This window comes from Stegostoma tigrinum, chromosome 25, assembly GCF_030684315.1.
Source record: "Stegostoma tigrinum isolate sSteTig4 chromosome 25, sSteTig4.hap1, whole genome shotgun sequence".
Taxonomy (NCBI): domain Eukaryota; kingdom Metazoa; phylum Chordata; class Chondrichthyes; order Orectolobiformes; family Stegostomatidae; genus Stegostoma; species Stegostoma tigrinum.
Window position 1 is genome coordinate 33,495,461 of NC_081378.1, and position 15,415 is coordinate 33,510,875.

The window sequence follows — 15,415 nt, forward strand, 5'->3', positions numbered from 1 at the left end:
TTAGAATAAACACTGGAGAGTAGAATGAGGGCCAAAACAGGCAGTTTTGTCAAATAGTATTTTCCTGCTTTATTATTCTTCCTAAAAAAAATCACTGAAATGCAGGATTGAATTGCTGGTATCGTAGATTGCTCAAAAACAAACGTAACTGCCATTCAAATAGCTATTCCAAAGTGATTCTCTTGACACCTTGAATAGCTACATTCAACTTCTACACGTTGAAAATTCATTTGAATTCAAAGCATAAACACGTGTAGACTAGTTTAAGATATAGTCATAACTTACAAGTCTGAATCAATTAAGTTTATTGACATGCTGAATGGTGCTTCTGTAAGATAATATTTCAAATATGCTCAATGGAACCGACTGAACTGACTCAGAGATAGTAGGAACTGCAGATGCTGGAGAATCTGAGATAACAAGGCGTAGAGCTGCATGAACACAGTAGGTCAAGCAGCATCAGAGGAGCAGGAAGGCTGACGTTTCAGAAATTTCTGAAGGACGGTCTCGGCCCGAAATGCCAGCCTTCCTGCTCGGCCGACTGTGTTCATCCGGCTCTACAGCTTGATACGACAGAAGTGACTCATCTGTTTTAGTCTTGTAATAAACGTGACATGAATTTCCATACAGCCAACCAAACATATTTATCATTCTCCTCATTATCATGTGGCAAATGAATGTAAGCTGCTAGGATTTCCCAATTTTGGCACATTTTCTGCCATCTTCATGACAATTCCAAACACTAATCAAGTTTCCCCTACAAGTACAGCATATGAAGAATCAGTTTACCTGAATGCCATCAAGTAATTTGCTCATGCACCAGAAACTATCAGCTTCAATGTTTTGCAGCACTTCATCGGGTAGACTGGAAACATCAAAATTTTCCACCTCTCCTTCTGCAAGTGGGTTTAAAAAAATGTAATTAAGAACAAATTAAAGGAGTACAACAAGCATTTTACCATTCACAATGCATCCTAATATTATAGCATCGACTTCGAGATGTGGTCCTTACAAAAGCATTCCACACTCAAAGAATTAAATATTCCTTAAGTCCAGGGATATAGTTTACCGTACCACCCCAAGTTACACAAGGGCATTATGAAAGGACAATACATGCTAGTCTAGCCAATGACACCTGCATCCCATAAACAAATAAAATGGTAAAATAGCCGTGAACAGCAATGTTTGTAGTTTAGTCGCAGAGAACTTCAACAGCTAAGGCCCCTCAATCAAGAGAGAATGTCTCAAAAGTCTTTGCGGTAACCCCTAAAAACAGTTGTTAAAAACAATTGCTGAGCTTCACACAGAAATGCTAGACCATTAATTATCAAAATACTGATTTGAAGCATGTCCTAAATCTGGGTCAACTACTACATTTATGCCTATACTAATTTTGATTAAGCAGAGACAAGACAACTGAGAATATGATGGGTCAACAAAACGTAAAATATACTTGCTGCTCAGGATTTCTCATCTTCAGTAACTGGTTATTAATGTGTGTTGCACCAAAAGTTGTTCAATAATGTGACACATCAACATCAGTTTTAGTATATCCTTTCAAACTGGATTCCACTAGCAGTGGAAATAGTCTGTGTAGTGTATGTCCTTTCAAATTTTGTGTGTAATTTTCTACACCTTACTTCAATCACCCAACCACATTCCATACTTCACAAGAACGTAAGCCATGTTTCTGTACCAGCGACAAAAATACTGTTATGAATCCAGATGATGGCAATAGGGAGGTCTGTTGGCTCACCGAGTTGGTTTGTTGTTCTGCAGACTTTCTGTTACTGTGCTTGGTAACGTCCTCAGTGCATCCTCTGATGAAGCATCGGTGTGTTTTCCCACGTGGTTTTTAAACTCTGGGGTCTGTTGAGATAGATTGCCTCACTTCCGGGTTTCCTCCAGAGTGAAGCATATACGAGGTCGAGTTCAACGTGTTTACTAAAAGCCTGCTTCATGGAGTGCCATGCATCCAGGAATTCTCGTGCTTGTCTCTGCCTAGCCTGTCCCAGGATCTTGGTGTTACCCCAGTCGAAGTTGTGGTTTTCCTTGTCCACGTGGCTTGAGATGAGTGAGTATTGGTTGTGTCTTTTTGTAGCCAGTTGGTGTTCACATACTCTTGTTGTTAGTTTCCTTCCTGTTTGTCGGATGTAGTGTTTTTCACAGTCTCTGCAGGGGATCTTGTAGAAGACATTGATCCAGTCCATGGCAGGGAGTGGGTCTTTAGTTCAGGTGAGCGCTTGTCGTAGGGTTCATGTCTGCCACTCTGATGCCCAGCGGTTGTGGAAGTCTTGAGCTGAGTTCTGACGTGTTCCTGATGTAGGGTAGTGTGATGAGTGTGTCGTGGCATGTAGAATCTTTCTGATGCTGCTCCTGTAGGTATCTCCTGACCCAATTCTTTGTGTATCCTTTATCCTTGAACACCACAAAGAGGTATTCCTCCTCCTCGTGGCGTAGCTCCATGTTGCTGCAGTGTGTTGTTGCCCTTTCAAATAGTGTTCGCATGCAGCTTCATTTGTGTGTGCTGGGATGGTTACTAATGAAGTTCAATACCTGGTCTGTGTGTGTGGACTTTCGGTGTACTTTCTTTTGCAGTACCAGCTCGGCAAGCCAACCAACCTCAACACCCAAAACACAAACGACAGATTTACTCCAAAACCTTACAGCTTGGTCGAAGTTGTTATGTATAATGCCAGCTCCATCAACACAACACAATTGTCCATTTCAGTCCTCATGCAAACAGTTAACATCTGCATGTCCAAGGATGATTGTGGAGAACGCTACCAGCCACATTTTCCTGATCCTTACTCTGCCCTTCATATTTCTGCACCACTTGCAATTAATTTCACATGGTTATGCCCAATACTATGCTCTTTCATTTCAGCTGCTCTTCTATACTCTCAACTCCCAGCTCACTATCCTAGTGAATGCCTCACAAGAAATCAACCACATTTGCAAATATGTTAATATAAACCAATCTAAAGCCCAAATTGCAAAATGTAGAAGCTTTGTGCTTGATCTTTTAAAAAAAGTTACATTGTTAAACAATAGGCAAATGTCCTCAAAGATACGGGTTACAAGTTGATTAGAAATCAAATTAAAATGTAGATAACTCATATGCTGCACATCTCTAGTAACTCCTCCACTGTTGAGATCTCAGGAATGTGATCATGTAAACACTCTGTGTACTGGTATTATTCCTTTTCAGAAGAGAATGAGATAAACACACTTCAAACCTCATGAAACAAGCTTTTGGAAAGCCATGGAGGTACATAAACAGCACTATAAAGTGAAGAATGTATTAATATGTGTATTTTTAAACATACTGAACTAACGACCATCTGGATTGCAGCACTATTTTAGGTATCTATCAACCTTGTGACAACAATTATATTGGTTATGTACAACAGCTTTCTTCAAGCTATAAAAACTACATAGTTTGCCAACACAAGATCCCAGGGTGCTTCACCGTAACAAACAGAATTTGATATCAAGCTAAACTGATAAGCTTTCAGTGTTTGGTCAAAAAAATAAGTTTTATAAAGTGTCTTGAAGGAGTGATGCAGTAAGAGGTAGAGAGGCAGAGGGATTTAAGGAGGGAATTTTAGGGCTTAGTGCCTGAGCAGCTGAAGTGATGCCCACCAATAGAATGAGACTAGAAAGATTTAATAAGAAAAACATTTAAATTAAGGTGTTACTCAACATGGGCCCAATATATGTTGTCCAGCTCAGAGATCATTAATTAACAAGACTTAGTGCCAGTTAAGATATGAAGAGCTATCTTGTGTATAAAGTTAAGTTTATTGTTGGGCAAAGGACAAAAGGCTGGTCAGGAGTTAGAACAGATGGGCCTAGACTAGAGGCAACATGCCTCACTCAATACAGTGTGGAGGTGGAGGAACTCAAAAGGTCAGGCAGCATCCGAGGAGCAGGAAAGTCAATGCTTCGGGTTTAGACCCTTCATCAAGGCTTCATCCTTGAGCTGTCCTGATGAGAGGTGTAAATCCCCAAACATCGACTTTCCTGCTCCTCTGATGCTGCCTGACCTACTGCGTTTCTCTAGCTCAACACTGTAGTAACGTTGACTCCGTATCTGTAGGTCTTGTTATCTCCGAGCAACATGCGTCATGTCAGGCAAAGTTACAAAGGTAGTCCTAGGAGCTGATAGCGATAATGTACATGTCAGGTCAAAGATGCAATGTCAGATGCTAAAGCTATGAGTAGCTTCATTTACCTCAGACCATTGTCACAGGGATACAGATATAAAGACAGAGAGAGAGTCATAAGCTAGTGAATAACATTTGTGATGAGGACTGAAGAGAATGGCTTCCAGTTTCTCAAGGTACATTTGGAGAAACGTTCCGCTCATCCAGGACTGTATGTGGTTTCCTAAGAAATCACTAAGTATCACGAAGATATTACCTGGGAAAGTGCAAGTTGATTTGTCTATGATACAAGGGTAGAAAACTGTCGACGTACTGGATATAATGACTGACTCCTGTATTCAGGAGCAATCAAAGGGTTGAATGATTACAAATATTACACCACTGTTCAAAAGAAAGGGACGATAACTCTGGCAATTAAAGGCCAGTCAATTTGACGTCAATCGTGGGATAGCTTTTAAAAATAAGGAAGAAAATTATTGTTACTCAGACAGACAGAGACTAATAATTTAAGGCCAGAATGGGTTTGTTAAGGAGAAATCATGAAAATAACTACCAAGTTAATCAAGCATGAGGGCAGCAGTTGGCTTACAGACTTTAAAAAGGCATTTGATAAACAACCACATAATGGATTTGTTCAAAAAATTAATTTCCATGGGATAAAATTGGTAGCAGCAGCATGGATACAAAATTGGCAACTGGATACAAATAGCCATTCACCAAGACTCTATTTGTAAGATTACAGTGAGATGTACGGTGAAAGTCTGCATAATTCAGTATTTGGACACTTTTTTAAACACATTAAACTTTGGCTGAAGGGCTTAATGTGAATTTTGCAGATGCACAAAACTTGGAAGGATAGTAACAGTGAAAAAAGGGTAACATAATTCAAGCGGGCACAGACTTGTGGCCACTGGTGGATAGACACGGGAAATTAAATTTATCCAAGAAAATGTGAGGCATCCATTTTTGGAGGAACATTCAGAACATAACATGCAGACCACCCCAAGGGTTAGAAGGATGAGAGGTGATCTCATTGCAACACATAAAATGTTAACAAGTGCTGACAAACGCTGTTTGCCGTGGCGGAAGATACTGCCTGGAACTGGGAGGTTTCAAATTACAGGACAAAGCACTTCAACAGATTTCTGATTGATAGAGAAGTAAATGGTTATGGAGGCAGGCAGGCAGGCCAGTTGAGTTAAGGAATTAATTGGGGAAAAAAAACAGCATGATTTTGAGAAATGCTGACTGCATCCAAAGGATTGCATGGACTATTCCTGCTCTTATGTCATATATGCACATATAAGCATTAAGGCCAGGAAAGTTTCTTCACTCAGAGGGTGATGAATCTTTAGAATTCTTTCCAAAAGGGCTACAGCAGTTCAGTCAGTGAAAATTCTCAAAGCTAAAACTGAAACATTTTTGGACTCCAAGGAAACGAAAGAACTTTAGGGATCAGACAGGGGAGTACAGTTCAGACCAAAGATGGGCCACAATCACACTCAATGCTGCACCAGGCTCAACGGGGCCTTTCTCCTCCAATATTTTACATTCTTCAGGGGTGGGAATGGACTGAGCAGAAGATGTTGATCCAACCTTGCATTATCTTCGAATCTGAAACTTCTTGCTCCTTATGAGAAAAAAAACTTGATTAATCTAATGATAAATAAAAATGAGAAGTAAAGGACAAAATATTTGATGGTTGATAAAAAGTTTTAAAACAATTATTGATTTAATAACCCATTGATTAGCTATAATAAATATTAGGATGGCAAAGAAAAACTTATCTTGTGAAGCTGTTCCAACAGTTTTGGTGTCACATTCATGTACACTGAGTTGTTACTGATTTTCTTTCAAGACATAGCAAAATTTGCAAAACTAAAGGATTTAACACAACATTTCAAAATGATTTTTTAAACCAAGATTTTTGATGAAAAACACAAACTCTCATTCTGTGCAGACAATGTATCATTAGAAAATGTAAAATATTAGGTAAGTAGACCTCGTTACTGAAAACAAAAATGCTGATAGTGCAAGTACAAACTAAGTGATTAAGAGCCCATGACAGCTAGACAAATCACAACAGTAGCACAAAGGTTTCTCTACATGATCCAACACCAATCCAAATGATACAGATTTTATTTTCTCCACTCCATTTAACAGTTAGGCTGCTGCTATTATAAGACTGTTATCCCCTGCCTTGATTTGTACTGTGTGCCTAATGGGCCTGTCGAAGGGTTGCTCTGTTACAGGTCCACTGAATAAAATTCTTCAAATGGACACAATATTGAACAGTGTACAAGAATTTACATAAATGATCACAGTTTTGTCAACTGTACTTATAGCCAAGTGTCTGCACAAGGTTCAGCTATGTGTCAGATATTCCATCCAATTTCAAACGTGAACAGCTTTCAGAACTCACAACAGCAGAAAATGCATTTTAATGGTAATCTCGTTCTGACTGCAAACACATTATAAATCTGTTATCGTTAACAATGGCTTATTAAATATCTTAAAGGAGATAAAGTTTGTGGTTTAAGAATTCAAGCCTTTTAAAGTCATGCTGCGGCAAAAATGTGAAACAAACTCACGTTAGATGGTGGGCCTCATTAAAATGACCTGGCATTTTTATATCACTCTCAAGTATTCGGACATCGAAGACACAATTTGACATTTTTCATACAAATTAAGTACGCAGCTTATAATGCTGCCTGTATCTTTGGACACATCACTTAGAATACTCTAGGGCAAAGGACATTTGTCAACTTTCAATCCCCTCAGTTTCTGCAACACTACGATTTTAATAATAATGATTTCTTTCAGCTCCACATTCTCACAAGAGATCTTAATTATTTCAAAAAGACATCTTGTGCCTTCTCACATTTACTTTAGCTTCTCTGCCATTTCTAATTTTAAATTCTCCTCTCTAAGTAAAAGACCCATATTAGTCTTTGCTAATTTAGTCCTCACTAGTATTGAGAAGATGTCACAATTAGTTTTGTGTTTTTTGGAATTTAACATTTTGTAAAAACACATCCAACATATAAACCACAATCAGACTGGTTTTCTTGAGTTTAAACAAAGAAACTAATATAACTTTTATTGCAATTAACCTTGCGAAGTGAAATAGTAAATGCCCGGCCCTTCAGAAACATACACACAAAATTCTCACACACTCTTGAAACGAGTAGAGTGAAGCTGGATATTTTAAACCAATTAGAGTACAAAAAAATTAAACAGGGTGTACAGTTTGGGCAGGTTGGCGACTTGGTTTGTTTCAGCAGTCCTCTGGGATTCACATGGTGCAGCTGATGCTTCTAGCATTGACATAATTTAAAAATACAGGTGGATGATCTATCTGGTCTTCTACAGACTATCAGCATGGGTTGATTCGTTTCAAAAAGCCTTGCGTGACACTTGATTCAGATATATTCAGTTAACAGCATTCAATGTCTTAGAAACAAATGAAGACAGGCAGAGAGAGAGAGAGGCGCAGAGGGAGACAGAGAGAGGCGCAGAGGGAGAGAGAGGGAGAGAGAGAGAGAGAGAGGGGCGCAGAGGGAGAGAGAGAGAGAGGGGCACAGAGGGAGGGAGAGAGAGAGAGAGAGAGAGAGAGAGAGAGAGAGAGGCGCAGAGGGAGAGAGAGAGAGAGAGAGAGAGGCGCAAAGGGAGAGAGAGAGAGAGAGAGGGGCGCAGAGGGAGAGAGAGAGAGAGAGAGGGGCGCAGAGGGAGAGAGAGAGAGGCGCAGAGGGAGAGAGAGAGAGGCGCTGAGGGAGAGAGAGAGAGGCGCTGAGGGAGAGAGAGAGAGGCGCTGAGGGAGAGAGAGAGAGGCGCTGAGGGAGAGAGAGAGAGGCGCAGAGGGAGAGAGAGAGAGGCGCAGAGGGAGAGAGAGAGGCGCGCAGAGGAGAGAGAGAGAGGCGCAGAGGGAGAGAGAGAGAGGCGCAGAGGGAGAGAGAGAGAGAGAGAGGCGCAGAGGGAGAGAGAGAGAGAGAGAGAGGCGCAGAGGGAGAGAGAGAGAGAGAGGGGCGCAGAGGGAGAGAGAGAGAGAGAGAGGGGCGCAGAGGGAGAGAGAGAGAGGCGCAGAGGGAGAGAGAGAGAGGCGCTGAGGGAGAGAGAGAGAGGCGCAGAGGGAGAGAGAGAGAGGCGCAGAGGGAGAGAGAGAGGCGCGCAGAGGGAGAGAGAGAGAGGCGCAGAGGGAGAGAGAGAGAGAGAGGCGCAGAGGGAGAGAGAGAGAGGCGCAGAGGAGAGAGAGAGAGGCGCAGAGGGAGAGAGAGAGAGAGGCGCAGAGGGAGAGAGAGAGAGAGGCGCAGAGGGGGAGAGAGAGAGAGAGAGAGAGAGAGAGAGAGAGAGAGAGGCGCAGAGGGAGAGAGAGGAAGAGAGAGAGAGAGAGAGAGAGGCGCAGAGGGAGAGAGAGAGAGAGGCGCGCAGAGGGAGAGAGAGAGAGAGGCGCGCAGAGGGAGAGAGAGAGAGAGGCGCGCAGAGGGAGAGAGAGAGAGAGGCGCGCAGAGGGAGAGAGAGAGAGGCGCAGAGGGAGAGAGAGAGGCGCAGAGGGAGAGAGAGAGAGGCGCAGAGGGAGAGAGAGAGAGGCGCAGAGGGAGAGAGAGAGAGAGAGAGAGGCGCAGAGGGAGAGAGAGAGAGAGGTGCAGAGGGAGAGAGAGAGAGAGAGAGGCGCAGAGGGAGAGAGAGAGAGAGAGAGAGAGAGAGAGAGAGAGAGAGAGAGAGGCGCAGAGGGAGAGAGAGAGAGAGGCGCGCAGAGGGAGAGAGAGAGAGAGGCGCGCAGAGGGAGAGAGAGAGAGGCGCAGAGGGAGAGAGAGAGGCGCAGAGGGAGAGAGAGAGAGGCGCAGAGGGAGAGAGAGAGAGAGAGAGAGGCGCAGAGGGAGAGAGAGAGAGAGGTGCAGAGGGAGAGAGAGAGAGAGAGAGGCGCAGAGGGAGAGAGAGAGAGAGAGAGAGAGAGAGAAGAGGAGAGAGAGAGAGGCGCAGAGGGAGAGAGAGAGAGAGAGAGAGAGAGAGAGAGGCGCAGAGGGAGAGAGAGAGAGAGGCGCGCAGAGGGAGAGAGAGAGAGGCGCAGAGGGAGAGAGAGAGGCGCAGAGGGAGAGAGAGAGAGGCGCAGAGGGAGAGAGAGAGAGAGAGAGAGGCGCAGAGGGAGAGAGAGAGAGAGAGAGAGGCGCAGAGGGAGAGAGAGAGAGGCGCAGAGGGAGAGAGAGAGAGGCGCAGAGGGAGAGAGAGAGAGGCGCAGAGGGAGAGAGAGAGGGGCGCAGAGGGAGAGAGAGAGAGAGAGGCGCAGAGCGAGAGAGAGAGAGGCGCAGAGGGAGAGAGAGAGAGGCGCAGAGGGAGAGAGAGAGAGGCGCAGAGAGAGAGAGAGAGGCGCAGAGAGAGAGAGAGAGAGGCGCAGAGAGAGAGAGAGAGAGAGAGAGGCGCAGAGGGAGAGAGAGAGAGAGAGAGAGAGAGGCGCAGAGGGAGAGAGAGAGAGAGAGAGAGAGAGGCGCAGAGGGAGAGAGAGAGAGAGAGAGAGAGAGGCGCAGAGGGAGAGAGAGAGAGAGAGAGAGAGGCGCAGAGGGAGAGAGAGAGGCGCAGAGGGAGAGAGAGAGAGAGAGGCGCAGAGGGAGAGAGAGAGAGAGGCGCAGAGGGAGAGAGAGAGGCGCAGAGGGAGAGAGAGAGAGGCGCAGAGGGAGAGAGAGAGAGGCGCAGAGGGAGAGAGAGAGAGAGAGAGAGGCGCAGAGGGAGAGAGAGAGAGGCGCAGAGGGAGAGAGAGGCGCAGAGGGAGAGAGAGAGAGGCGCAGAGGAGAGAGAGAGAGGCGCAGAGGGAGAGAGAGAGGGGCGCAGAGGGAGAGAGAGAGAGAGAGGCGCAGAGGGAGAGAGAGAGGCGCAGAGCGAGAGAGAGAGGGGCGCAGAGGAGAGAGAGAGAGGCGCAGAGGGAGAGAGAGAGAGGCGCAGAGGGAGAGAGAGAGAGGCGCAGAGGGAGAGAGAGAGAGGCGCAGAGGGAGAGAGAGAGAGGCCGCAGAGGGGAGAGAGAGAGAGGCGCAGAGGGAGAGAGAGAGAGGCGCAGAGGGAGAGAGAGAGAGGCGCAGAGGGAGAGAGAGAGAGGCGCAGAGGGAGAGAGAGAGAGGCGCAGAGGGAGAGAGAGAGAGGCGCAGAGGGAGAGAGAGAGAGGCGCAGAGGGAGAGAGAGAGAGGCGCAGAGGGAGAGAGAGAGAGGCGCAGAGAGAGAGAGAGAGAGGCGCACAGAGAGAGAGAGAGAGAGAGAGGCGCAGAGGGAGAGAGAGAGAGAGAGAGAGAGGCGCAGAGGGAGAGAGAGAGAGAGAGAGGCGCAGAGGGAGAGAGAGAGAGAGAGAGAGGCGCAGAGGGAGAGAGAGAGGCGCAGAGGGAGAGAGAGAGAGAGAGGCGCAGAGGGAGAGAGAGAGAGAGAGGCGCAGAGGGAGAGAGAGAGAGAGGCGCAGAGGGAGAGAGAGAGAGAGAGAGAGAGAGAGGCGCAGAGGGAGAGAGAGAGAGGCGCAGAGGGAGAGAGAGAGAGGCGCAGAGGGAGAGAGAGAGAGAGGCGCAGAGGGAGAGAGAGAGAGAGAGAGAGAGGCGCAGAGGGAGAGAGAGAGAGGCGCGCAGAGGGAGAGAGAGAGAGAGGCGCGCAGAGGGAGAGAGAGAGAGAGGCGCAGAGGGAGAGAGAGAGAGAGAGAGAGAGAGGCGCAGAGGGAGAGGGAGAGAGGCGCAGAGGGAGAGAGAGAGAGGCGCAGAGGGAGAGAGAGAGAGAGGCGCAGAGGGAGAGAGAGAGAGAGAGAGAGAGGCGCAGAGGGAGAGAGAGAGAGAGGCGCGCAGAGGGAGAGAGAGAGAGAGGCGCGCAGAGGGAGAGAGAGAGAGAGGCGCAGAGGGAGAGAGAGAGAGAGAGAGAGAGAGAGGCGCAGAGGGAGAGAGAGAGAGGCGCAGAGGGAGAGAGAGAGAGGCGCAGAGGGAGAGAGAGAGAGGCGCAGAGGGAGAGAGAGAGAGAGAGGCGCAGAGGGAGAGAGAGAGAGAGAGAGAGAGGCGCAGAGGGAGAGAGAGAGAGAGGCGCGCAGAGGGAGAGAGAGAGAGAGGCGCGCAGAGGGAGAGAGAGAGAGGCGCAGAGGGAGAGAGAGAGGCGCAGAGGGAGAGAGAGAGGCGCAGAGGGAGAGAGAGAGCGAGGCGCAGAGGGAGAGAGAGAGCGAGGCGCAGAGGGAGAGAGAGAGAGGCGCAGAGGGAGAGAGAGAGAGAGGCGCAGAGGGAGAGAGAGAGAGAGGCGCAGAGGGAGAGAGAGAGAGAGAGAGAGAGGCGCAGAGGGAGAGAGAGAGAGGCGCGCAGAGGGAGGGAGAGAGAGAGAGAGGCGCGCAGAGGGAGAGAGAGAGAGAGGCGCAGAGGGAGAGAGAGAGAGAGAGAGAGAGAGGCGCAGAGGGAGAGAGAGAGAGGCGCAGAGGGAGAGAGAGAGAGGCGCAGAGGAGAGAGAGAGAGAGGCGCAGAGGGAGAGGAGAGAGAGAGAGAGGCGCGCAGAGGGAGAGAGAGAGAGAGGCGCGCAGAGGGAGAGAGAGAGAGAGGCGCGCAGAGGGAGAGAGAGAGAGGCGCAGAGGGAGAGAGAGAGGCGCAGAGGGAGAGAGAGAGAGAGAGAGAGAGAGGCGCAGAGGGAGAGAGAGAGAGGCGCAGAGGGAGAGAGAGAGAGAGGCGCAGAGGGAGAGAGAGAGAGAGGCGCAGAGGGAGAGAGAGAGAGAGAGAGAGAGAGGCGCAGAGGGAGAGAGAGAGAGGCACAGAGGGAGAGAGAGAGAGAGAGGCGCAGAGGGAGAGAGAGAGAGAGAGAGAGAGAGGCGCAGAGGGAGAGAGAGAGAGAGAGAGGCGCAGAAGGAGAGAGAGAGAGAGAGAGGCGCAGAGGGAGAGAGAGAGAGGCGCAGAGGGAGAGAGAGAGAGGCGCAGAGGGAGAGAGAGAGAGGCGCAGAGGGAGAGAGAGAGAGGCGCGCAGAGGGAGAGAGAGAGGCGCAGAGGGAGAGAGAGAGAGGCGCAGAGGGAGAGAGAGAGAGGCGCAGAGGGAGAGAGAGAGAGGCGCGCAGAGGGAGAGAGAGAGGCGCAGAGGGAGAGAGAGAGAGGCGCAGAGGGAGAGAGAGAGAGGCGCAGAGGGAGAGAGAGAGAGGCGCAGAGGGAGAGAGAGAGAGGCGCAGAGGGAGAGAGAGAGAGGCGCAGAGGGAGAGAGAGAGAGAGGCGCAGAGGGAGAGAGAGAGAGAGAGAGGCGCAGAGGAGAGAGGAGAGAGAGAGAGGCGCAGAGGGAGAGAGAGAGAGGCGCAGAGGGAGAGAGAGAGAGGCGCAGAGGGAGAGAGAGAGAGGCGCAGAGGGAGAGAGAGAGAGGCGCAGAGGGAGAGAGAGAGAGGCGCAGAGGGAGAGAGAGAGAGAGAGGCGCAGAGGGAGAGAGAGAGAGAGAGGCGCAGAGGGAGGGAGAGAGAGAGAGAGGCGCAGAGGGAGAGAGAGAGAGAGGCGCGCAGAGGGAGAGAGAGAGAGGCGCAGAGGGAGAGAGAGAGAGGCGCAGAGGGAGAGAGAGAGAGAGGCGCAGAGGGAGAGAGAGAGAGAGGCGCAGAGGGAGAGAGAGAGAGGCGCAGAGGGAGAGAGAGAGAGGCGCAGAGGGGGAGAGAGAGAGGCGCAGAGGGGGAGAGAGAGAGGCGCAGAGGGGGAGAGAGAGAGGCGCGGAGGGGGAGAGAGGGGCGCGCGGAGGGGAGAGAGGGGCGCGGAGGGGGAGAGGGGCGCCGGAGGGGGAGGAGGGAGGAGAGGGCGCGCGGAGGGGGAGAGAGGGGCGCGCGGAGGGGGAGAGAGGGGCGCGCGGAGGGGGAGAGAGGGGCGCGCGGAGGGAGAGAGGGGCGCGGAGGGGAGAGAGGGGCGCGCGGAGGGGGAGAGAGGGGCGCGCGGAGGGGGAGAGAGGGGCGCGCGGAGGGGGAGAGAGGGGCGCGCGGAGGGGGAGAGAGGGGCGCGCGGAGGGGAGAGAGGGGCGCGCGGAGGGGGAGAGAGGGGCGCGCGGAGGGGGAGAGAGGGGCGCGCGGAGGGGGAGAGAGGGGCGCGCGGAGGGGAGAGAGGGGCGCGCGGAGGGGGAGAGAGGGGCGCGCGGAGGGGGAGAGAGGGGCGCGCGGGGAGGGGGGGAGAGAGGGGCGCGCGGAGGGGAGAGAGGGGCGGAGGAGAGGGCGCGGAGGGGAGAGAGGGGCGCGGAGGGGGAGAGAGGGGCGCGCGGAGGGGGAGAGAGGGGCGCGCGGAGGGGAGAGAGGGGCGCGCGGAGGGGGAGAGAGGGGCGCGCGGAGGGGGAGAGAGGGGCGCGCGGAGGGGGAGAGAGGGGGCGCGCGGAGAGAGGGGGAGGGGAGAGAGGGGCGCGCGGAGGGGGAGAGAGGGGCGCGCGGAGGGGGAGAGAGGGGCGCGCGGAGGGGGAGAGAGGGGCGCGCGGAGGGGGAGAGAGGGGCGCGCGGAGGGGGAGAGAGGGGCGCGCGGAGGGGGAGAGAGGGGCGCGCGGAGGGGGAGAGAGGGGCGCGCGGAGGGGGAGAGAGGGGCGCGCGGAGGGGGGAGAGGGGCGCGCGGAGGGAGAGGGGCGGGGGGGAGAGAGGGGCGCGCGGAGGGGGAGAGAGGGGCGCGCGGAGGGGGAGAGAGGGGCGCGCGGAGGGGGAGAGAGGGGCGCGCGGAGGGGGAGAGAGGGGCGCGCGGAGGGGGAGAGAGGGGCGCGCGGAGGGGGAGAGAGGGGCGCGCGGAGGGGGAGAGAGGGGCGCGCGGAGGGGGAGAGAGGGGCGCGCGGAGGGGGAGAGAGGGGCGCGCGGAGGGGGAGAGAGGGGCGCGCGGAGGGGAGAGAGGGCGCGGAGGGGGAGAGAGGGGCGCGCGGAGGGGGAGAGAGGGGCGCGCGGAGGGGGAGAGAGGGGCGCGCGGAGGGGGAGAGAGGGGCGCGCGGAGGGGGAGAGAGGGGCGCGCGGAGGGGGGAGAGAGGGGCGCGCGGAGGGGGAGAGAGGGCGCGCGGAGGGGGAGAGAGGGGCGCGCGGGGAGAGGGGCGAGGGGAGAGAGGGCGCGCGGAGGGGGAGAGAGAGGCGCGCGGAGGGGGAGAGAGGGCGCGCGGAGGGGGAGAGAGGGGCGCGCGGAGGGGAGAGAGGGCGCGCGGAGGGGGAGAGAGGGGCGCGCGGAGGGGGAGAGAGGGGCGCGCGGAGGGGGAGAGAGGGCGCGCGGAGGGGAGAGAGAGGCGCGCGGAGGGGGAGAGAGAGGCGCGCGAGGGGGAGAGAGAGGCGCGCGGAGGGGGAGAGAGAGGCGCGCGGAGGGGGAGAGAGAGGCGCGCGGAGGGGGAGAGAGAGGCGCGCGGAGGGGGAGAGAGAGGCGCGCGGAGGGGGAGAGAGAGGCGCGCGGAGGGGGAGAGAGAGGCGCGCGGAGGGGGAGAGAGAGGCGCGCGGAGGGGGAGAGAGAGGCGCGCGGAGGGGGAGAGAGAGGCGCGCGGAGGGGGAGAGAGAGGCGCGCGGAGGGGGAGAGAGAGGCGCGCGGAGGGGGAGAGAGAGGCGCGCGGAGGGGGAGAGAGAGGCGCGCGGAGGGGGAGAGAGAGGCGCGCGGAGGGGGAGAGAGAGGCGCGCGGAGGGGGAGAGAGAGGCGCGCGGAGGGGGAGAGAGAGGCGCGCGAGGGGGAGAGAGAGGCGCGCAGAGGGGGAGAGAGAGGCGCGCAGAGGGGGAGAGAGAGGCGCGCGGAGAGGAGAGAGGCGCGCAGAGGGGGAGAGAGAGGCGCGCAGAGGGGGAGAGAGAGGCGCGCAGAGGGGGAGAGAGAGGCGCGCGGAGGGGAGAGAGAGGCGCGCAGAGGGGGAGAGAGAGGCGCGCAGAGGGGGAGAGAGAGGCGCGCAGAGGGGGAGAGAGAGGCGCGCAGAGGGGGAGAGAGAGGCGCGCAGAGGGGGAGAGAGAGGCGCGCAGAGGGGGAGAGAGAGGCGCGCAGAGGGGGAGAGAGAGGCGCGCAGAGGGGGAGAGAGAGAGGCGCGCAGAGGGGGAGAGAGAGGCGCGCAGAGGGGAGAGAGAGGCGCGCAGAGGGGGGAGAGAGAGGCGCGCTGCAGAGGGGGAGAGAGAGGCGCGCAGAGGGGGAGAGAGAGGCGCGCAGATGGGGGAGAGAGAGGCGCGCAGAGGGGGAGAGAGAGGCGCGCAGAGGGGGGAGAGAGAGGCGCGCAGAGGGGGAGAGAGAGGCGCGCAGTGAGGGGGAGAGAGAGGGCGCGCAGAGGGGGAGAGAGAGGCGCGCAGAGGGGGAGAGAGAGGCGCGCAGAGGGGGGAGAGAGAGGCGCGC

At 53.4% G+C, this 15,415-nt stretch overlaps 1 protein-coding gene across 5 annotated transcripts in view; it reads right to left on the reverse strand.

Moving 5' to 3' along the window:
- tbc1d22a (TBC1 domain family, member 22a) overlaps positions 1 to 15,415 on the reverse strand; it is a 365,864-nt gene that overhangs the window by 174,886 nt on the left and 175,563 nt on the right. For all 5 annotated transcript variants that reach the window (XM_059654624.1, XM_048554225.2, XM_048554228.2 and 2 more), the window contains one exon: positions 790 to 896. In XM_059654624.1, the coding sequence (XP_059510607.1) occupies positions 790 to 896 (107 nt within the window). The remainder of the gene's footprint in view (positions 1 to 789; positions 897 to 15,415) is intronic.